The sequence below is a fragment of the Penicillium nucicola genome, assembly GCF_028828085.1.
Source record: "Penicillium nucicola strain IBT 29836 chromosome Unknown utg000002l, whole genome shotgun sequence".
Classification (NCBI taxonomy): Eukaryota; Fungi; Ascomycota; class Eurotiomycetes; order Eurotiales; family Aspergillaceae; genus Penicillium; species Penicillium nucicola.
Window position 1 is genome coordinate 4,191,167 of NW_026643126.1, and position 22,424 is coordinate 4,213,590.

The 22,424-nt window shown below is 49.9% G+C and overlaps 9 protein-coding genes across 9 annotated transcripts; 2 read left to right on the forward strand and 7 right to left on the reverse strand.

The window, feature by feature from the left end:
- Window positions 1-581: 581 nt before the first annotated feature.
- On the forward strand, window positions 582-1,920 carry end3 (cytoskeletal adaptor protein SagA; the record flags this gene model as incomplete). Its single annotated transcript, XM_057125785.1, has 3 exons — window positions 582-821; window positions 890-1,124; window positions 1,181-1,920. The coding sequence occupies 3 exons, from the start codon at window positions 582-584 to the stop codon at window positions 1,918-1,920; spliced, it is 1,215 nt and encodes a 404-aa protein (XP_056987944.1).
- Window positions 1,921-2,376: 456 nt separating this feature from the next.
- On the reverse strand, window positions 2,377-5,207 carry N7511_003361 (putative SNF2 family helicase/ATPase PasG; the record flags this gene model as incomplete). The annotated part of the gene is made up of 4 exons (XM_057125786.1): window positions 2,377-3,227; window positions 3,286-4,039; window positions 4,089-4,928; window positions 4,995-5,207. 4 exons carry the CDS (start codon window positions 5,205-5,207, stop codon window positions 2,377-2,379), a joined length of 2,658 nt encoding a protein of 885 aa, XP_056987945.1.
- A 698-nt stretch (window positions 5,208-5,905) lies between these two features.
- On the reverse strand, window positions 5,906-8,131 carry N7511_003362 (uncharacterized protein; the record flags this gene model as incomplete). Its single annotated transcript, XM_057125787.1, has 2 exons — window positions 5,906-7,486; window positions 7,547-8,131. 2 exons carry the CDS (start codon window positions 8,129-8,131, stop codon window positions 5,906-5,908), a joined length of 2,166 nt encoding a protein of 721 aa, XP_056987946.1.
- Window positions 8,132-8,917: 786 nt separating this feature from the next.
- Window positions 8,918-9,970, reverse strand: N7511_003363 (dual specificity protein phosphatase family protein; the record flags this gene model as incomplete). Its single annotated transcript, XM_057125788.1, has 1 exon — window positions 8,918-9,970. The coding sequence occupies one exon, from the start codon at window positions 9,968-9,970 to the stop codon at window positions 8,918-8,920; it is 1,053 nt and encodes a 350-aa protein (XP_056987947.1).
- Window positions 9,971-11,473: 1,503 nt separating this feature from the next.
- N7511_003364 (putative C2H2 transcription factor) lies at window positions 11,474-12,422 on the reverse strand (the record flags this gene model as incomplete). The annotated part of the gene is made up of 2 exons (XM_057125789.1): window positions 11,474-12,056; window positions 12,112-12,422. 2 exons carry the CDS (start codon window positions 12,420-12,422, stop codon window positions 11,474-11,476), a joined length of 894 nt encoding a protein of 297 aa, XP_056987948.1.
- Window positions 12,423-14,187: 1,765 nt separating this feature from the next.
- On the forward strand, window positions 14,188-14,901 carry N7511_003365 (DUF4396 domain-containing protein; the record flags this gene model as incomplete). The annotated part of the gene is made up of 2 exons (XM_057125790.1): window positions 14,188-14,539; window positions 14,609-14,901. The coding sequence occupies 2 exons, from the start codon at window positions 14,188-14,190 to the stop codon at window positions 14,899-14,901; spliced, it is 645 nt and encodes a 214-aa protein (XP_056987949.1).
- Window positions 14,902-15,446: 545 nt separating this feature from the next.
- N7511_003366 (bZIP transcription factor) lies at window positions 15,447-16,843 on the reverse strand (the record flags this gene model as incomplete). Its single annotated transcript, XM_057125791.1, has 2 exons — window positions 15,447-16,669; window positions 16,720-16,843. 2 exons carry the CDS (start codon window positions 16,841-16,843, stop codon window positions 15,447-15,449), a joined length of 1,347 nt encoding a protein of 448 aa, XP_056987950.1.
- A 374-nt stretch (window positions 16,844-17,217) lies between these two features.
- N7511_003367 (alpha/beta fold hydrolase) lies at window positions 17,218-18,204 on the reverse strand (the record flags this gene model as incomplete). The annotated part of the gene is made up of 1 exon (XM_057125792.1): window positions 17,218-18,204. The coding sequence occupies one exon, from the start codon at window positions 18,202-18,204 to the stop codon at window positions 17,218-17,220; it is 987 nt and encodes a 328-aa protein (XP_056987951.1).
- Window positions 18,205-18,810: 606 nt separating this feature from the next.
- On the reverse strand, window positions 18,811-22,117 carry N7511_003368 (putative regulator of nonsense transcripts; the record flags this gene model as incomplete). Its single annotated transcript, XM_057125793.1, has 2 exons — window positions 18,811-21,832; window positions 21,894-22,117. 2 exons carry the CDS (start codon window positions 22,115-22,117, stop codon window positions 18,811-18,813), a joined length of 3,246 nt encoding a protein of 1,081 aa, XP_056987952.1.
- Window positions 22,118-22,424: the final 307 nt, after the last annotated feature.

The window sequence follows — 22,424 nt, forward strand, 5'->3', positions numbered from 1 at the left end:
GTTCACTGATGGCCAACTGAGTGACATCTGGATGAGGATTTCCAGAGCATTCCCCTACTCAACTCTGTCATACCCGGGGATATCATGTATCATAATAGACGAAATACATCAATGTAGATTTTTGATGCGTTATGCTCCAAACCAAGACCGTCGGTATAGGTAAATTGTGTTGAACTAAGCCAAATGATTGAGCCCAGCGGAAGTTGGGAAAATTCGAAACTCATCGAGATGATGAATTGAAAACAATACCGACAACCATAATATGAATTGCCTTGGAAGCAAGTAACCTTAGCTGGACTGTTTTCCATGTTGATTTAGATTCATCTTAGGTTAGAGACGAAGACGGAAAGCAGAAAAGGGAAAAGAAAATACACTCAACTATTCAATCATTCCTACACATTTACCGTATCGTATCAAAACTGGCTGGATGCAAATCGCATGTTCAGGAATGATCAGATCGAAAGCCCAGAAGTTGTATAGTTCGGAGATGACCTCAGAGCCCCTGGCGGAAGTAGGTAAATCCGACTCTCCCCCATTCCCACCTCATCCTCCACAGCCCAGTCATCGGAGCTCCATTCATCATGTCTGCCAAAAAGATCGAGCAATGGGAGATTGAGCGCTACTGGGAGATTTTTGCGTCTCTCTCAAATGGCCAGAAACACCTCAACAGCTCACAGGCTGCCTCCGTGCTGAGGAACAGCCGGCTGCGCGATGACCAGCTCGAGAAGGTCTGGGATATTGCCGACGTCGATGGAGACGGAGAGCTAGACTTTGAAGAGTTCTGCGTGGCCATGCGCCTAGTTTTCGACCTGGTCAACGGGGTATGTCGTGCTTCCCCTATTGTCCATTGCTCCAATCAATCTGACGTGGCCATCTTATCGCCGAACAGGAACTACAAGAAGTGCCCAATGTCCTCCCAGATTGGCTCGTCCCAGAGTCCAAGTCGCATCTTGTCCACGCTACCCGCGCCCTTGGTGGCCATCAAGAACAGTTCGAGCGGATAGAGGACGAAGATGATTCCCTCGGCCTGAAGGACGGCTTCGACTGGTACATGAAGCCCAACGACCAGACAAAGTACACAGAGATATACGACGCCAACCGAAATGGCCGTGGCCAAGTAGAATGTGAGTCAACGCCCATAACCTCCCAGCGAACCCACCCCGCTAATTTATGAACACAGTCCAACAACTGCAATCGCTCTACGAATCCCTCGACGTCCCCGACACGGACGTCCGCTCTGCCTGGAACCTCGTCAACCCCTCCGCCTCACCCGCAATCAACAAAGACGCCACGCTTGCCTTCCTGCATATCCTCAACTACCGCCACGAAGGATTCCGCATCCCGCGCACCATCCCCGCATCATTGCGCGCCTCCTTCGAGCACAACCAGATCGATTACCAAGTCGATAAGGTTCGTCCCGCACAGCGATACGGTGCAGATGGCGAGACAGAGACCCGCACAGGCCGCAAAGCCAAATTCGGCGACACTTACCTCAGCCGGCTGGGCGTTGGTGGCAAGGGCTCTTACCAGCCCAAGGGCACGGATTTCAGCGAAACTATCCAAGACGAGGAGTGGGAGAAGGTTCGGCTGCGCAGGGAATTGGCGGAGCTGGAGAGTAAACTTACCTCTGCTAACAAGGCTTCTGAGTCGCGGCGTGATGGATCACGCAATGATGGTCGGCCTAATTGGGTCCTCATTAAGAAGGAGACTCTTCAATTATTGGAGTATAAAGAGCGCGAGCTGCGCGAGCTGCGTGAAGGTACTGGCCGTTCAAAGGATGGTCAAGACCTTGAGCGGTTGAGAGAGGATGTTAAGACTGTAGGGGAGCAGGTTGAGGGACTCAAGAGCCATATGTCTCAACGACATGATGTTCTCTCGGACTTGCGTAGCCAGATTGAAGATGAGAAAACTCGGCGTTGATTGACAGCTTACTTTGCGATGCTATTGGTCTATCATTGTTTCGTTCTTTCCTCACTGCATGTGGTAACCCCCCTGGGTGTGTCAACCACATGACCTGGATGGAACCACGTGATACGGCCTTGCCCTGCTTTCTTATTCCTCAACTCATGTACAGCCATTTCCTTGTTAGGGAGCTTAGGCGCTAAATGGATTTTCTCTTACATTATACAATACTACTGCAGTTTCAATATTGAAAAAAATGTGCATTTAAATAATCTAGACATTATATTGTGTAGAAACATTAACTTGCAACCATGTACTCTAAACATTCGCCCTTGGCATTGCACCAGCAAACGCCGTCCCACGAAGCCAGGTCAAAACCTCCGCCCATCGCGAACCATGATCTAAACAAACCCCAGCGACACCAGATGTTGTACATTGCCACGTTGACTGGCCATCCCCGAACATGTCACAGAATTACGAGATGATGCTCTTTCCAGCATCCCCTTTTGTCTCCACAGCAACAAATGCAGCACTCTTGCGATCAAGACCTTGTTCAGCACGAGCGTAAGCCTCTTCAGATCGGTCAGTAAGAATCTCCAGATCCTCATTGGAAAGAATTGACTCGGGATCAGTGCCCACTTCGAATCGTTCAAACTCATTCTCGCCGAGAGCGCGGCGCAGCTCATCCACATCTTGCGATGTAGCGGCGGGGTCCAGAAGCGAACGGAACTTGCCCTTTTGGATGATCAGTCGTTCCAGGCGACGCTTAGAGTCTGCCTTCTCAAGAAGAGTTTGTTCCACTGTACCCTTGGTGGCTAACCGGTAGACAATCACAGGCTTGGTTTGACCAATACGATGAGCACGGTCCTGTGCCTGCAGATCCTGCTGTGGATTCCAGTCGGAGTCGAAGAGGATGACCGTATCCGCGGCAGTGAGATTAATACCCTGTCCGCCCGCTCGAGTGCTCAGTAAGAAGATCTTGTGACTGTTCTTCTTGTTGAAATCATGGATTTGCGCCCGGCGATCTTCCTGCGGAATTGCACCATCTATACGGCAGCATTCCCAAGACCGCAGTTCAGTTACCCATTCTTCGATGATGTCTAGCTGGGTTTTGAATTGGGAGAAAATGAGGATCTTGTGACCCTTACTAAGGAGGCAGGGAACCAGGCGGTCGAGCAACAGCATCTTACCAGACGCTGATACAAGGGTCTCATCCACGGTCGAGGATTCACCCATCCACGGCCAGTAAAAATTGTGCGGGGAATTGCATGCAAGTCGAGCTTGCATGATTGGGTTTTGCATCTTCTTTTGGCCAATTTCTTGCCCTGTGAGTTGAGATCAGCAATCTAATAAGGTGACTCATGTTTGCTAACTAAGACTTACTGGCAAGCTTTAGGTTGCGAGCGAGCTCCTGCGCCTCAAGCTCAGTTTCACTCAGCTGAGTCTCTTCTTCGGGAACATCTTCAATACCCAGCTCCATCTTCCGCAGCTTTTCGTCAAACTCTCCGTCAGTGACCTCCTTGTACTCGTTGGTCACACCACGACGACGGGGTCGGCTAGAAATGGGACCATCAGCGGCAGGGGTGGATGTCTTGCTGGCTTTTGCGCTCTTCGCTGGTGAGCTTTGTCCACTGTCACTTCTCTTGCGCTTGAGGCTCGACGAGCGCGTGGTGCTGGCGCTCTTGCTGGTCAGGCGCTCCAAGGCCTTGTCTTCGAGATATTGGCGACCCGTTCCGGTGATGATCTCTCGGTAAAGGTCTTTCTGCTCGGAAGTGAGCGGGGCGTACAGGATATACTCTCGCTTTTTCGGCAGCGAGGTCTCCACATCAGCCTTGAGGCGCCGAAGTAAGAATGGCTTGAGAATGGCGTGCATACTGGAGACTAACTTGCTCTTTTTCCTCTCCAGAATACGATCGCTGTCGCCCTTCTGTTCCAAGACTGAAGAGAAGTCGAACCATTTCTCGAAAGAGCCCATCTCATTGAATACATCAGGTAAAAGGAAATGCAACAGGGACCACAATTCAGAAATATTGTTCTGCAGGGGAGTTCCTGTGATGAGGAGTCGGTTGGCAGATGGATAGGCCATGAGTGCCTTCATCAGTTTGCAATCCACGTTCTTCAAGCGGTGGCCCTCATCCTATAGATCGATTAGCATCTGCAAGGCGCGAGGAATCCTCTAAACATACAACAACTATGTACCTCCAATGGTACTGGGACAAGAACTTGCCGTCATTGATACAAATATCGTATGATGTGCAAACAACAGGGAAGTTCATCTGTGTCTGCTTCTTGATGTTCATCTGCTTTTGACGAATAGCAGCTCGCTCGTCTTTCGAGGCATGATAAAGGACTGTCTCAATCTCCGGAGTCCATCTCGCAAACTCATCAATCCAATTGCCCAGGGTGCTCATTGGCGCGACAATAAGGAAAGGTCCTGAGACCTTCTTCTCTTTCAAGAAAGCAATCATAGAAATTGCCTGAACGGTCTTTCCAAGGCCCATCTCATCAGCAAGAATGCCGCCCAGTCCGTTCATCCACAAAGACCTGAGCCACTCCAGCCCTTCCAATTGATATGTGCGCATTTTGCCCCCAGTCATCAGCCCAGGCTGCTGAGTAGCAACCAGCTCTTGTTCACCTAGTGCGGTAGGCTTTGCTTCATATTCATTGGCAGCTTGCTCAAGGACTTCCTGCACGGAAGGATTCTCCTCGTTTACTTTCACATCGGCCTTCTTGAAGTAGTTCGAGATCGAGCTGCCGTTAGCGGCAGATGCCCGCTTGGGCCGACCACGTTTCGCAGTCGTCTTGTGTTCATTGGCTTCGACATTCGCAGAGCTTTCTTCAATCTTATCTTCGGGGTTTGCATCCTGGTTCCCACGGGTGCGTGTCGCTCGTCGGAGTGGCTCGGGAGCAGCCTTGGTCTTCTTCTTATCTTCAGTAGAGGCAAGTTGCTCACGCTGCTTGATTGCAGCCAGTTGAGCCTCTTCTTTTTGCTTTTTCATCTTATCCGACATGATTGCGACAAAAACCTGCCAAAAAAGAACGCGAGGTTAGAATGACTAGGGTCTTTCACGTCCAACCCTGCGTTGACATACTGAACTGGACTTCAACAAGTGCATTAGGCCCTTCGCATCATTATTTAGGTCTTCGGCATCATCATCTATCGATTTCGCGCTTTGATCATGGCCATCGTCGGCAATGGGATTGATCGCGGAGTCCGTCGCACTTGTGGTTGGCGACGGAGGGACGGTCGAGTCTGGCTGCATCGTACCCGCACGAGAATCCGTGGGTGTCGTGGAGACACTCATCGCAAATGGTAAATAGTATATCCGAGAAGTACCGTGAAGTGCAACTGACGAAGGATGCGAACTGTTAGATGTCAAGATGTTTGTGAAGATACGTCATGGAGAGAGAGAGGGTGACGCGCAGGGGGAGGGTTTGCGATTCTTCTGGGTTGCGATGCGGAAAGCGATCCTAGCTCGAGATTGTGAGTCCACTCCGTCAAAAACGCATATACTTCAGGTGTCCCCAAACGCAAATGCACTCGCAATGGCAATGCTATGCAATGCGGTTCCCCCGACGCGACATTTACGTGTTTGGTGCACGGGCCAATTTTAGATTGATCATTATTTAGGTGAGAAGCCCTACTTTGCAGGCCATATTAGCCAGCGGGGTGAACTGGAGCAAGAACTGCTAAAAACGAAGTATAGACCCGTCCTTGAAAATATATAAGTCAACATTAGAAGCGTTGGTAGGTCGGTTTCTACAGTACTTACCAGGTATGCAGCACGTGACCTGGTCATTGACACCTCAGGCCCTCAACTCAGCATACTCATCGACCAACTTGCCTCAAGGTACAACTATGAACAACTTGTGAGTCGATATCTCATGCTTTGCAAAAGGAATGAAGAGATAAGAGATATTTATTTTTCATACACACCACTAATCTGACATAGGAACAGTATTGCGCGTATTCTTCAACTCATTTCGTATGTGATTTCACCTTTTACAGGTCAGGGGAACACAAATCAGTGGGTACCATCATCATTTCATCGCCAATTTCATCCGTGAGCGGGCTTGAGCTCAGTTCACTGGAGCTGGGCTGTTCCTTCTTTTCCTCCTCGGGCTGTTTCTCCTCCTGCTCATTCACCGACTCGTCTGGCATGATGATTGGATCACTGAAGACAAATTTGTCGATTGAGCCGGCTACATTCCCAGCTCTTTCGGCCCTCTGGTACTCATACCAGAATGCATCGTATTGACCTGTCTGTGGCACGGTCTGGGAAACCAGTCTTTGCGCATTGGCAATTGCCTGCACTGCTCGGGGCTGTGTTGGGCGGTATGGATTGCCTCCAGTGCTGACGCCGGAATGGCGGGGCTTGGGTTGGAAGTCATAGCGTTGGGCTTGGAAGCGTTCTTTATTTTCTACCATGTCGAGACGGGCCGATTGAAGGCGGTGATTAAATCGTGCTTGAATCTCTGCATTGCTGGGATCTCTGGAGATCCCGTTTCCACCGAGGGGTCCGTTGAAGGAACCATTGAAGGGGCTGTTCGATCGAAAAACAGGAGTTCTGTGTGAGAATGGGTTTGTTGGCAGAAGTGTGTGTCGAACGCGTTGTTTATGGGCCACAGGGCCCATGACATGGGGACCGAACCGGGGACCGGATTGGGGACTGAACTGGGGACCAGTGGGATTGTGACGCACTCTGGTTGGAGTCTCGAAAGCTGCGGACTGAGCGATGGACGATAGTCTTGGTCCATATGGATTACGGCTAGAGGTTCTTTCGTATTGTTCGATTTGTGCTGCCATCTGTTGACCAACTTTGAGTTTGACTAATCCTCGGTGTCCAGGGACTGTCTTGTTTGATTTTGTGCTCATTCCAGCTGAGTCGGGAGGGTCTGGATAAATGTGGCTGAAATACTTGCGCCAATCCTCAGTGGGATCCGGCTCAGCACTGTTTCGGTGCAGTGCCCTCGGGTTGATGAGCCCATTACCACCCATGCCAACACCGTCGATGAAACCTGCTCTTTCCTGCACGACTGGGCTAACACAGGGCTTGTTCGTGTTGAAAGGTTCAGTCACTGTAAGTTCCTCTTTCCATTGAAACGCATCCGGGTCCTGGGAGTCCTCGGGGGATTCTCGTAGCTCGACCATGCTATCACCCCAGTCACCAACCCAATTGCGAGGAAGTCCATGCTGATGCAAGTATTGTCTGGCTGCCAACACATCTCCGGACGTGCAAAGCATTAAATCTGTGTACATGGTCCGGTCCAACAACGCTTCTCGCGTGGCCTGTCGCATCATTCGTTGCAACACTAGCTGAGGCGGCGGAGCAAAAAGTTTGGCATCACTGTTGTCCATGTTGATCAGTGCTATGCGCTGTTTGTTTCGCATCACCTCCAAACGCTTGTTCTCTCGTTCAATTTGCTTGTTGCGGGATTCCATGCAATTAACAAGATTCTGACGATCCTCGGGCCCCAGCTCGAGCTTGTTGCAGACGTTATTCCAAGTCATACTCTTCATTGCCGTGTCCACAAGCTCTAACTGAAGTGCGTTGTTCAATTCGTTCCACTTTGGGTTTGGAATCTAACACCTCTGACGTTAGTTTCGGTCAATATCACTGCATGCAAAGCTCGGCTTACTTACCTTGTTGAGAAGCACTTGGGTAGGATCGATGCAGTCTTCATTGTCGCGCATCACATGTTCTTCCTCCTCATCACTGGTCTCCATATCGTCTTTCAAGGCTGCCTGCGCCATCATCGCCATATTGCGCACATAAACAGCATTTGAATCATTGTTGCTGACGACATGATTCTCAAGGTCATTGACTGGAATATAATCCAGCGTTGTTGGACCCCATGTCACTCTGCGGCTCTGTTGAGATACTTCTGCGACAACGGGAGCCACAGAAGATGGACCGGGAGTGGGGTCAGGAGGGAGTCGAGAACCACTGTTTGGCCCCCCGATGGGTGAGTTGAGGATAATCTGACGATTTTCTGGGGTTCGGGGCCTGTCAAGTGAAGGGAACGCAGCAGGAGGCAAATTTGGGTCAAAGGGCTTGGAGATTGGCTTGCGCCTCTTTACTGAACGTTGTCTGCCCGAATTATCCAGTTCAAGGTCATTTTCGAGTCCCACTCGCAAGGTGCTGTGAGGAAACGAGATTTCCGACTCCTCGCTGTCACCATAGCGAACTGGTGCGCGAATTCTCTCGCGCAGTTTCATTTCACTCATGGTGAAGTGAGCATGCGGTGATGTTTTGGATTTTGGTGAAGAACGTCCGGTGGACTTGGATCTGCCACTGTGCAAGCTCGAAGTATCAAGTTCTCACTCACAGAGACGTCAATCGCAAACGGTGAAAAGGGAAGATAGCACTCGCGTGCCTCGTTCCAGATTTGATGAACTGAGGGTAACAAAAGACGGCGGTGGGAGCGATCTGTGTTGGGAAAAGAAGAAGTTTGCGAGGAAGAGAGAATTGGCACGTCGCGTTGCGTGTGATGGGTTTGGCTCAAGAAATCAGAGGCAACGCAACGTTCCGTCCAAAAGAGGTAATATGGGATTGACGACGCTGGTCAGTCTCAGCTCAAGTCCAGATAACTACTTGAGCCAACAACAACGCCACTTATGCGAACTATAATACTGAATGACTTGAATAGTGGCCGCACCTTGCATTTTAGCTATCGGTCAAAACACATACTGATCTACAGGTGATATAGATATGAGGATTCAGAGCTCCGCGGCTGATGAACAGCATTTTAATGAAGATTTAAATAGCCTGGAAACAATAGAAAAGCAATGACCTCCTGCACCTGGGTATTTGCATGAAAGAGACATGGAGCAATGAAGCAAAAGGGAAAAGATGGCCGGACCATCTAAGCACTGCGGTTAATACACTCCTTAAGCGCCATTGTCTCCTCGATCCAGGAACAAAGCAATCAAACCTTCATTCATCACCAGCAAATTTTCCATTTTTTTCGAGAATGTGATGATACGAAGAAGACTCTCAACAGGAAACATTTCTCACACAACACGGTCTTGAAATGGAGCACTCGGTTTTCGCTCCATGAAAAAAGTCTCCTCCCCGTCAATTTCCATCTCCCCTTCATCAAAAGGAATGTCATCGTCTCGTTGTTCCTGGAAACTTCTCTTCTTCGTAAGAACCTGTGACTGAGATGGAGGCGCCAAAGTAGCAGCTGCACGCGGAGCAACGCTATGCTTAGACTTTTCAACATCACGCTTCGCAGATAAAATTGAATCAAACGCATCGAGGATTCGCCTCATCGGATCCTCGATTGAAGAACAAAAGCGACGCTGCTGGATCATATGAACAGCCTCATTGACATCAAAATTCAGCATGACCATAATGTAGGCAATAACAACACCAGCCGAACGTTCATTCCCAGATTCACAGAATACCAACACCTTCCTCTTGTGATGGTCATCTTGAGCAACAGAAGTAGGGTCTGTATCCATTCCCGCAAGGTGATCATTGATCCGACGAATAGCGCGAGGAAAAGCAGAGATCAATTCTTGATTATCCAGAACATCAATTGTATCCGCCATGATTCCCACCTCAGCAGCAGCTTTGTCACCAGAAACAAGGCGTGCCTGCGCCGAATGCTTATTTCGAATGGCCAGAAGTAACGTAAATCCCTCACGGCGGATGTAATCAAAATCCCTTAAGCATGCTGACGGGCCAAGCGACAAGAAAGGAAGCACTGACTGTGCCTGCCGGCGCATCTCGTAGCTCCATTGCAGGGCGTTAAAGCGGCGTGTGAACCCGCCTAGATTGACGCGGTTGAAGAAGTCCACGGGGACGAACTCGCCTTCGGCGAATTCGTGGGTTGATCGGTCTAGCTGTTTCGAGTCCACAATCACTGTGTCGGTTTCTTCCAAACCGCGCAGTCCATAGAAGCTGTCCAGCGCGGGAGAGCTGGTGTGCTGTGGATATCGCGGGGTAGATGTGTATTCTTGTGTTCGGACGTAGTGGGATTGGTCCATTTGAGACATTGGGACTTCCCTTTCTGCATTGAAGTTGTTGGTAGGCATATTGCCTTGGGAGATTCCAACCATGGAGGATGCCGTGGATGGCGCTGCGGCCTGGGGTGTGTGTGATGTGTAAATATTGATCCTTGTTTCACGTCTTGCCGTGCTGATGGTTCAGCAGATGATTGAATGTGCTCTGCTTTCACGAGATGGCTCAATACTCCAAGCACAGTTCCCTCGGCCTTCACTCAGGTTGTGGATTTCAAGGCGTGTTGCCTTGTGGTGATCGAGCTATGGGAAGTCTGGTTGGTTGCGAATGTTGAGTTGAGAATGACTGGCCATACCCGGAGTTGCAGTGTGTTGGATCTATCGCAGCATACAGTTCAAAAGATTTCAATTTCTGTCAGAGTCCACTAATCTCTGATCTCTTTGATTCAAGCTACAAGAATCGTCGTCAAAGCAAGCCCAAGGTTGGATCAACGTGATGATTATGTAATCCATCTTATCGGATGCGGCCTTTTCCAAGGTTGGCTGCACTGCCGCATACAGAACTATGAACTGTCGATGAGAATGGCATCTTCTCTTGGAATGATCAAGGACAACTGATAATTTCACGTGTCAAGATGCATGTCAACAACAAGCTGGTCATGTGATATTAAGTTGACGCGACTCCGGACCTCGAGCCAAGGAGTCCACGACATACACAATCATGAGTCACAGCCTAGCGCAACTAGCTTGACAAAAGAGTCATGCCAGACTAGGCTGAAGGGGCCCTGACTGAGGGTATGACTCTACGCGTGGTGCCTCATAAGCCGCCGGGGCCATCACTTCCGTGAACGACCGCCTAACAGCGGCCTTGTCTCCTAACGCCGGGCATCTAGATGGGGATTTGGGTATCAGTGGAGGTGCCAGCGGGGCTATATCTCACTCCGAGATGACCGTGCACACGTCAAAGACCCGCGTGAGAGCCTTGTGGGTATTCATGAGGTAAGGGGTTCGATGTGGTGGCTGGATGCTTGCCTGGAGATATAAGATGGGGGCCTGAGGAGTCGATTCCTGGTGCTACCTTATTGGTCGCCTTGTGCTACTGTGATCGGGCTGAGATTTAGTGCCTCAAAAGGTCGTAGATGTTCATGGGTTACATCGTATGACTTTGTGACCTGCAGTATATGGACATGCCTAAACGGCTGAGAAAGCCTGATTACAGGAATTTACGAGTCTATGGGAAACAAGAGGGTAGATAAGGTGATTATAGGAGGGTATGGGGTGAAACATAAGGGGAGAAGGATTCGAAAAACTAAAAGATACATTGAAACAAACACTAGGGTATATGAGGCGAGACAAAGCTGTAAACCGTCTCTCAAGACAACACCGCCTGGCCCATATGAACTCGTCACTCAAGCTTAAACGCCACAAGGATCGGACCCTTGAACATACTTCACACTGGGAAAGCCAGAAAAACCAAACCCAAATACCACACAAATCAGTTAAAAGAAAAGAGAAGATTATTTCGAAGCAGTAATGTTTGCTTCAGTAACGCCCACATGATGCAAATTGATCCGTAGACTGCCTGAGCCCCAAAAACCAGACTTAGACAGGAGGCGCAGTCTGGGGAGGGGGCTGCGCAAGAGGCTGCAAGTCGGACTCAGTCGGAGACTGCTGGGGAATGGCTTGTTGAAGACCGGCAACGATTCGCTCCAGTTCCTCCAGGCGGCGGTCCTTCTCTTCAACCTCACGGCGCAGGCGCTTCACTTCATGGTGGATATCGGTACCGTTCTCGTCCGTCTCGGGCAAATTATCGTCGTGATCGTCGTTTCGGCGCTTCATACCCGTTGTAGGGAGAGATGGGGCGCGCACCCCACCTACACCATCGACACCTTCCAACTCAGTTGCGCGGTCCCATGGCAGATCCACGACAAGCGGAGGGTTTTCGTCACCGTGCATGTGGCGACGGCGAAGGTGCTCGCGTAGGTTCTCCTGGCGTGTAAATCCATTGCCCGTGCTGCGGTTGCAGTCATTATACGGGCACATCAAGGCCTTCTTAGCATCGGTGTTTTTCTTGTGCACCTCGCGCTGGTGGCGTAGCAAACCACCGGAGTATGTGAATCCTTGGATTTTATCACAGTGAGGCTCATAACATTTGTAAGGGCGATCGTGTTTGTCCATGTGCTTGCTAAACTTGAGTCAGTATTTGACGCGCCAAGAGGCGAAAGAATGATTGTACTTACTTCCATTCACAAGGACGGCGGAAAGTCGGCGGGGCAGCTTGACAATCCAGATGGTCACAGAAAATCTGACCCTCATTGTTCTTGGGAGGATCGCGAGCGCGTCGGACAGAGACGCTTGCGCGCGTGGGGTTGAGATAGCCCATGCCCCCTTCGTTGTCTACTTTGGCAATTGCGTACTCGTTTGATCTGTGGTGGGTAGACATTGTGGGGTGGGGAGGTGATTGTTCAGAGGCAGAGGCAAGGATAGAGGCAGCAAGAGCTCCGTTGCGACCCTCACTTCTTGGACTAGGATAGTCAGAGCCGTCGCCCATATCGCGAAGTTGACCCCACACCGATGAGAGAGATACCGGGAAAGACGCGTCTTAATTCTCAACCACAAAATCAGAGAGACTGAAGGGATGAGATGTAATATGAGAGTTGATTATGAGAGATCGGAAATAAATTGGTGGATAGACGGGGTGGATGTATGGACGTATATCAGAGGATGGGAAGTTGCCAAAATTTTCAGGTAGCAAGGCATCCGTCAGGCTATTTATACGTCGGTTGCGTCAGGTGCTTTGGAACGCCACTGTGGCGCAGTCCCGATCTTGATATCTCTCGATGAGTTGTCTTCTAGCGGAGGGGCCGAACAGCTGAAGAAGATGAAGTCACTGGCTCCAGCTTCTATATATGCAGGGGATGCTACGTGGATAATCCCTTTCTTCCATCGTGTCGGAGTTATCTCCCGTCTCCTCCGTTACAGTGGCGCTTAGGAAGCAGTGACTCATAGCTAGTCCCAATCCTGCTGTCCAAATCAGCGGATCCGGTTTAGGTATCAAAGCTCCCCTATCAGGCAGCCATCTGGCCTTGAAGGGATCGCCACTGGCAAAGGCGATCTCGCAGGGCCTTGTCAGGTTGGTGGGATGTTCGAAGCAATCGTGGCGCGTGGCGGTGAGGGCACGTGATATGCATTATATAAGCCGTCTGCATCGGGCAGTGCGCTGCAAAATGTATGTTCGCCATGCCCGATGTTAGGCTACAACAATTCTCTAATTTTTACAGGATCAATAGGCTCAGTGGGAAGTTTTCATGGCTGTGGGTTCTATTAAAAGGAAGTTTGACTGCAACGTTTCGAGGAGTGATCCAGTGAGAGCCCGTACACAGGTTCACCCAGATGTATGCAGATCTTGATGACAATTGGACTAGAACATTCTGTGTTGTTCCGATGGCAAAAGGACAGACTCATTGCGTGGCAATCATGGCTATGTCAACCCAGTTGATCAAATCATCAACCTCTTGATTATGGCAGCCTCCGGAAACAATATAGACCACGTTATACAGTCCAGAACAAGATAGGAAGATCAGAAAAGAGACAATAAGAAGCCAATCAGAATAGGTAATCACTTCTACTGCCTACATGGGATCATCTAAAGCTGTCTATCACAGGCGCATGTAACTGATTGTCGAAAAAAAAAGCCCATCAAAGGTCTATACAGTAGTTTCTGGGGAATGGGAATTAGACTGCCTAAATCAACACTGCCTCTGGCTGGGCATCCAAATCTGCGCCATGACCAAGCCCTATATTCATGCTTATCTATTTTGAGAATCTCGAGGTTCAGACACCCTTAGACCCTCCTCCTTCCCAGAGTTACCCTGTACATTGCCCGACATGACGACGCAGAGAACTTAGTACTCTAGGCCAACATGAGACTGCAATTTTGATCAAAGAACCTTGCCAAGTGCATTAAATGCGTGAATTGTGCTGTTGGGTCAAATGCGATGTGAGTGTTTCCGCCCTCCGCGGGGAACCGCTTTTGTTCCCATTCTCCATTTTGTATGGTAACAGTTAATTCGAACACGGTAATTTACTTGTTACAGTGCCCTTGAACTACTAATATCAACTCTTTGACGTGAGAGACTTGGGCAAGGGATACCAGATATGAATATTTGAGCGCGGCATTTGTGCTACAGGCCCGGAAGCCAGCTCCTCCCACCTAGCGCGGCTCCATCCTGCCTCGACAAGAATTAGACAAAACATTGCGCTGTAACCTCACGAAGAAATTGCAAAGTTCTCCGAGCCATCCGAAACATGAAAACATGAATTCAGTGCGCTATTCCCTGTTCACCGTCCGCGGCACCAGGCTGTATCATGCCCCTGTACGCCCCTTCAGCAATATCGCCTCGATGCGAGGCTGTCATCAAGAGACCCCTTCAAATACAGCACTGGCAAGAAAAACCTGCAAGAGCCAGAAATTTATCGCAAAGACTCCCTCGATCCCTGGGTCAACACTTCGTCTCCCATTCTGGTCTTGCCAATCAACCTGGCGAAGAGCGGGAATCAACACTCTCCGCTGTCTAGTAGGCTGCACCGCTGGAGATTTCTCTGCACTGTGGATTCTTCAAACCTACTACCCAGAATTGGGCATGAGTAGTATCATGGCCATGTCGAGTGAGACCCCCCCCCCCCCCCTGTCTTCGGCTATCCCGTTCATGATCTGAACCCTGCTAACAACCTCAGTGGCGTCTGGTATCACAACTTCCATCATCCTCGAGACCGTCCTGCTCCGTCGTGGAGCTGACCAGCTTCCATGGGTAAGAGCTGCTCGTACAGCTATGGGTATGAGCATGGTTTCTATGCTGGCCATGGAAATCGCGGAGAATCTGGTCGATTATCATTTGACGGGTGGGCTAGTCGCGTTTGGGGATCCGAAGTTCTGGCTGGCAGCTGTTGTCTCGATGGGAGCTGGGTATTTGGCGCCTTTGCCTTATAACTATCTGCGTTTGAGGAAGTATGGCAAAGCTTGCCATTAGCCGCAGCGTGCTTGATCTCGCCAGTGGTTGCTCGGTCGATATTCTAAGATTGATGATACTATTTCAATCGCTCCTGCGTAGTAGGTCAATTCAGGTTATGTATGAACCTTATGTACCTAGGTAAATACGCTGATCCATCATTTCAAGTACAATACTCGGCTCTGTCGTGATCAACCAATTTGGTATCGCTGAGTAGTCGCGCAGACTGCTGAAATGCGGATCCTCGGCTTTAATCAGTGTGATGGCCGGAAAAATAGCGTTGCATTCTCTCTCGGTGTATGGGAAGAAGGCATTAAGGTCCTCGTTCTCACGTCGGGGAAAACCAGGAACCATGAGTATGTTCTCGAGCTCGATGCCTATCTTATACCAAGCTTGCATGCCGGTTTGAGATGATAGAGGCGTTTACATGATATTGACGGCGAAAGCCACTGCAAAAGGTGAAAGATAGAGAATATTTAGCAAAACGTTGGAATTATTCAGGCTTTTTTTTTTTTTGAAAACTACGATAGAACAAATGTTAGATTGGGATTATATCAAACATCTTGCTATACTTCAAGTTCTGTCGGTGTATCCTCGCCTCTAATACCACGCCACCACTCACTTTGCCGAACAAGCTCACCATCTTCTCCGCCGAGTAGATCCCAATACTTCTTCAAAAACCACAGCTTAGCTTCCCAGCTGCGGACATCCCATGGTGTACCAGTCGATGCAAACCCAGTGGACAGATCTCGATCTTTCTTCCCTACACCCGCACCTCCCCAACATACCAAACCCGCTAGAAGATCGAGAAAGAACTGATCCTCGTCAAATTCTTCCAGATGTTGTTGTCTGATAATGTTCTTCCTAAGTGTCGGGAACGGAAGAATATCAATATATGGGTGATGCTCCACGGTGATCTGCTCACTGCTCGGCCTCAGATCCGGCTTGAGCGCCTTGAAGATACTCTTCACACTGCCAATCGTATTTGCTTCGACTTGAGGATCGGACTTGACACCCGAACGGTAAAAGGGCGAGCGACAATTCTCAGCACATATCATCTCTTCGGTAATGCCGATGTGCATCCCTAGATTGAATAATGCTGCGATTGTGCACACCGTTTCGAGACGCAGGGTATTGACGTATGGATCTGCTAGACGTTGAGTTGGCGTGAAACTCAGAACTCGGAGACCCTTCAATGTAAATGGATCCGGGCCTTGAGTTCGTATTTGGATGTGTGGACTTGGACAACCACAATCTATATTCGTTGTCCAGCATGGATCTGAACCGTCATCTTGTTTCTCACACATCACATTAGAAGGGTCAACCTGGGCAATTGTGGTGGAGTTAGACGAGTCTGTTAAAGATTTGGTGTTGGATTGCCGTAAAAATAATGCGGTGGTGTCCCATAGGGTTAGTGATGGTGGTGTATCAGTTTCCGATTGTGAAGTAAGGTTTGTAGAATCCCATATGCTCGGCACTGATGAGGTCCCATCGGACTGTGAGATATCTGCCGTGGAGCCCCATGTGCTAAATGCAGACCAGGTATCTTCAAACTGTGGGACAATGTGATTAAAATCCTGGGTCCCGGAGGACTGACTGACACTATGTATATCCCAAGGCTCATTGATTGATAAATCTTCTGCAGCAACAAAAGACGGCGCAATTTGCGTGCCTTTGTTTATATTCAACAGAGGAGTAGCGGTTCTCACAGCTAGTGTTTCTTCGAAAGAGGCATGCTGTGTGGCTTCGAGTGCCTCGAGATGACTGAGGCGCTCACGGAGCTTTTCTCCTGAATAGATTATCAGTCTTTGTTTCAAAAATCATTTGGTAGAAGCCTACTATATCGCTTTTGGGCCTTGATATTCTGTTGTCGTCTCTTCTCCGGATCGCGGCGTACGGGCTTTCGTTTCTCCTTTGCCACACCTTCACTGTGCTGTATGCCCCCTCGAGTTTGGGATGACATCGTATTCAATAAGATATATTGAAACAAGAAACTGTCATAGAAAATTCCAGGTCAGGGTGAATGATGGAGGCGAGGCGAAGAAGAGAATTGAGGTGTGGTCAGAATAAGCTCCGAGGCTGTGAAATGGGTACGTCAGCGACAGCCAGATACGAGCAGACCGGACAGCAGCTGTGATAGACTTGGGCTTTGGATATTCCCCAATTGATTCAGCCGAGAACTCTACAATATTTGACTTTTGGCATATGTTTTCGAAACGTGAAGTCTGAAGTTGGTGGAAATCGACGCCCTAAGTCTGTGCTACTCGGGCGCATCAGATCTATGAAAAGACATCGTGCATGTTTGTATCCGATCATGCATGTCATAAGAAAGGGAGTTCAAAGCTTCTGAGTATCTTTATTCTGTGCCATTCTAAGCACCCACCTGATCTCCTCCGCGATAATCTCAGGTCGAATAAGATGAATATGGTGCCCACAGTCCGGCAAATATACAAAACGCGTCTTTGACGAAAGCTGCAACTGATCCTCAGCCATTTCTCGCGCAGCTGCATCCCACCCATCCAACGTTTTCCGAAACGCCATCTGCTGCTCCTGCGTTCCATTACCCGCTTCAATGCCCTTTTCATAGATCCGCTCATACTCGGTGATGCTCTTGCAAAGAACCACACTCAAAGGTTTGTCTCCTAAGGCCTGTCGTTCATATTGTCGCTTCTCGCGAAGAGCCTGGCAAACCTCCACAACAGAGGCCGGTTCTGTCGTTACACCACGAGCCATATCGATGGCTCTTTGTCGCCATTGGTCCCTCGTTAAGACTGTGGTTTCTCTCAAGCCGGTGACGTGCGAGAATTTCAGGTTCCCAAGTACGGCAGCAATATTCGGATCGGGAACTCGAAAGAAACTGTCGTGGGTTTCAGTTGCGGTGTCGCAAAGGACCATTCCACAGACTCTGTCGGGGTGGAGATGGAGGAATTCTCTTGCGACAAGACCACCATAGGAATGGGCGACGAGGATGATTGGACCATGTTGCTGGATGACTTCAAGAAGACGGTACAGTTCTGCTGCGGAGGTGGCTGCCGTGATGCGACATGGTCCGCTTTCGCTTCTCCCTAGACCGGAACGGTCGTAGAGGAGGATTTGGGTGAATGGAGATACTTGGGGTTCTAGAGCTACATAGCTGGAGACAACGTCGCCAGACCCTTGAATTATTACCACCAGGAGATCATCCGGGCCCCGTAAAGTTCCACTGATAGAGTAAGAGAGTCGATGGGTGCCGATTGAAACCATCGAGGTTTTCATCCTGATCGTGGGAATGACGATGGGAATGAGGAGGTTGAAGATACCAACGCGGGGCAACGGGTGAGCCATAGAATGATGACCAACTCACATGAACTTCAATCATAAGAATCATGACTATCTAGGGGTTTGACTTTTTGTCTACGTCGAAATACACGAAAGAAAAGTGAGATAATAGTTGACATTGAGGATTGAGCTAGATACCTGACAGTCTGAGCGATAGAGATACTGTTGCAAGCATGGATCAAGGTCAAAGGACAGGGGGTATTCGCAGAGTCGCCCGGTAATTACTACCGAGACTATCTGAACTAGGCATGAGGAATCGACGGGTGAGATGGTTAACTTTCTGGAACAGAAAGATACTGGACGATCATCATCGTACCCGGTTGAAAGTCACACTCTGAAGGAATCTGAGGTGGCGATGACGAGGAATCAGACCAAGGACTGTCCTTCGGCCGACGAAACGGTGCTGTTCTGGCAGTTAAGTGAAGCCAAAAATGAGCATCCGACAAGTCCTCGTTTCACCGACCCAAAGTTCTGATCGGCATGAAAGAAACTGGCGGGCAGACTCTGTTGGAACGAACCCTGGTGGCTATTGCGGACATTGCTTCTCCAATTCGTAGGAGAATAAATCTGCTCGAGATTGCCCTGAGACGTATAAAATACGAGGGCGCTCACTCAGTCGTAGTTACCGCCGACTTGGCTGGCGAAAGCAGTGGAGACACTACGAGCGTCATCGTCGTCGTGAATGTTCTGGCCGGGCGCACCGCGGGTCACGCGAATGCTGGCAGAGCTCCCTCCGAAGATGCTTCCATTATCGGGAACTCCAGCTCGGTAAGGCTCACGTCCACCAGACTCCACATAGCGCTTCAGACGATCAGATTGGCTCAAACTGGGCTGCTTGTTCATTTCGTTGATGCTGAGACCAGCGAGACTGACACCGCCTTGGTCGACGCTTCGACCGTCAACAATGCTGCTGGTAACATCGGACTCAGTGGCAGCAACAGACTCTCCAGCCACGCTGGGAGCTCCTTTGCCTCGGCCACCGTTGGCGCGGCGACCACCAGAGATAGCAGGCCAGCCATCACCGAAGTTCTGGAACATAGGCGGGTAGCCAGAGGGAAGGCCAACGCCACCAAGAGCGGATGAGTGAACCGAAGAGACATCGTCTGGGATGTAGCCGACCACAGATCCAGAGTCGTGATACTCATTTCGATGACCGTTGCGACCATTGACGGCGCTGTTCGGCGCGTTGGAAGCTTGGCTGAAAGACATTTGGAAGCGCTGGGGGCCTCTGTAGGCTTGCTTCGGACGGCTGAACTGAATCAAAGACTCCTGGAGGTTGGACAAAGGTCCTTCAACGAGACAATGACGTTCCTTGAAGTGCTGCAACAGGCAATTCCACAGGGGATGCTTAGAGAGAACCTTGGGGTTTCCGAGGACGACCAGACCGAAACGGGCACGAGTAAGGGCGACATTGAGACGACGAGGATCGCTCAGGAATCCAATACCCTGGTGGTCGTTGGAACGCACACAAGAAAGAATGATATAATCCTTCTCTCGGCCCTGGAAGGCATCAACCGATGCGACCTCGATCTCCTTGTAGTGCTCCTTCTTGAAAGTACCATTTGCCTGCATGGAGCTAACAATGTAACTACGTTGTCCCTCGTAAGGGGTAATGATACCAATGTCCTTTGGCTGCACACCTGCTTTGAAGAAACGGGTGACAATCTTCTCGACATTGGTTGCTTCGGTACGGTTGAGATAGGAGGTTCCCGAAGCCGAAATTTCTTCGTTGCCCAGGTTGGACCAGAACATCATAGGGTCATCAATGATGGGCCAGGGGAAGTCAATATCTCGGCGAATTCGATCAGCAATAGTGATACCGTTCTGGAGAGAACCCTCGTAGAACATATTCGAGGGGAATTCTGAAAGACACGGGTGCATACGGTACTGAACGTTCAGACGGATGGGAGAGCAGCCCAAGATAACGAGACGCTCGAACAGAGACTGGTTCAGACCCGCTTTGGCGGCCTTCTTGTTCATAATGACAGGACCAAGCTGCTGGTGATCACCTACCAGAACAACTTGCTTGCAACCAAGAACCAATGGGATCATGCACTCGGGCTCGGCTGATTGGGTAGACTCATCAATCAGAACAGTACGGAATTTACCCTTGGAGAGGCGAGGGTCGCCTGCACCCACACAAGTGCAGCAGATGACATCAGCATTGGTGAGGATTTCGCGTTCGGCCGATCGGGTAAGCTGCTTCAGACGCTTTTCATCCTGACTAGACAACTCGCCAAGTTCGGCCTTAAGCTGGTTGAGCTTCACCAGTTCGATGTTGCTGTCGTTCATGCGAACCTGTTCGTGCAGCGAAAGGAAACCAACAGCAGACTCAACATCCTCACGGGACTTGGCAGTAACACGGACTGTCTTGAGACCTGTACGGTGAATGCGTTCGCAGAGCTGGTCAACTGCAACGTTGGATGGAGCGCAGACCAATACTTGGCCACCATTGATCTTGGCAAGGTGATAAATGATGGTGGCCGAAGTGACAGTCTTACCAGTTCCAGGTGGACCCTGGATCAGACTGAGGGGGCGTTGCAAAACACTCTTTACTGCGTTAATCTGACTGCCGTTTAGATCAGGAAGGCCAGGAACGCTGAACTTCTTCGGGATCTGTGTCTTCATCGGAGCAGCCGCGACTTCGTGGCCAAGAAGGCGATGGAAGATGTAGCCAGAGACGCTCTGCTCATCCACGGCGAATGTCTTCATGGCGCATTGCATGCGATCGAAAGAAGTGGACTTCCAGACATAGTCTGCCATGAAATTGTGAGTGCACTCAGTCGGAACAGACTTGTGGTCACCCTTGGCGCGCAGTTCAATGGTTACCTCGTCAGATTGATTGTTAGGTATCTTGATAACGTAGCCGACTCCTTCCCATTTGGGACGCAATTCACCATTGTACTTGATGCGCATCTCATCGCCAACAGCCAGCTTCACGTCTCCCAGCTCGAGCTTAGGCAACACAAAGCTAGCGAGATGTTTGTTGTTGAGACCAAGATCCCAGCGCACAATCAAACCGTCTTGAGACTGAGATTCTTTCAACTTGCGGTCGTAATCAGCCTCGATCTTCACGAGTGGACCAAAGATGTTCTGGTACTGGAATGCATCATCGTAGCGAAGTAAAACTGGCGCAGGCTCGTCATCCACTGCAGTGGCTTTCTCTAGATCCTCAAGAGTCGCATTGCTATTTTCCTTCCACATTTCTTCCAATTTAGCAATAACCTGTGGGCTGAGGTGGCGAGCTCGGAGCTGCTCTTGATCAGTGGGCGCTCCCACGAGCCAGGGGAGGAAGGAGCGATCTTCAATAAGAGGCTGCCAGCGCGAAGTGTCCCAGTTCATGTCCTTTGAAGAAGGCATCGAGGCACATGGCTGACGGCATAGAAGCACAACCACGGTATCTGACTTGGCGGGAATGAAACCGAGCAGGAAGACGTTCTTGGTACCACAGTTGTAGCACTCAAGGATCGTATCGCCCAAGGAAGAGGCAGGGTGAAGCTGAACTTCTTTATGACGAGCGCGGACAAGGTGGTTGACAATATGAGACGAGGAGGTATTCCCCCGGGCACTGCAGAACCATTTGTTGCATGAAAGACACTTGACGACGCTGCTTGGGTTATGGATGCCACAGTACCTATCGGAATGTTAGTAAAAAGATAGTGAAAGGATACATAAAAAGACAGAGTTAAACTCACGCGCATGCATGAACAGGAAGCTCTATTTCTTCCTCGCCATGTCCTTGGTTCTTCTGGTTTCCATTCACTGGCGCACCCACTGTGCTTTCCATATCATCGTCTTCAAATGTGTCGGAGCCATCATCTTCGTCGTCGTGGAGCCTCGGTCTTGCGCGGCCTAGTGCGGTTTGGTCATGATCATCAATCTCCACCCCCGTTGAGGGATCTTCCGGCTGATAGCTCATTATGAATTCTGATCGAGGAAGTCGGCGGTGGTAGTAGCGGAGCGGAGCGGAATCCGCGCGGAAACAGAGCTTCAACTGAAAACAGAAAAGAAAGCGCAAGCGAAAACGAGAAAAAGATTCAAACGTAGTAGGCAATAAAAGAGTGTAGGGGACAATCCGGTGGGTGGTCCTTTGAGGGTTGAAGTCAGGACCGGAGGGGCAGAGGAGGGAGGGGGGGCGGAGAACTATAAATGCAGGCATTAGCGATATATCATCAGATTTGATAGGGTATTTCTTACATCGAGCTCTCTCGAACAGAAGAGAGGTG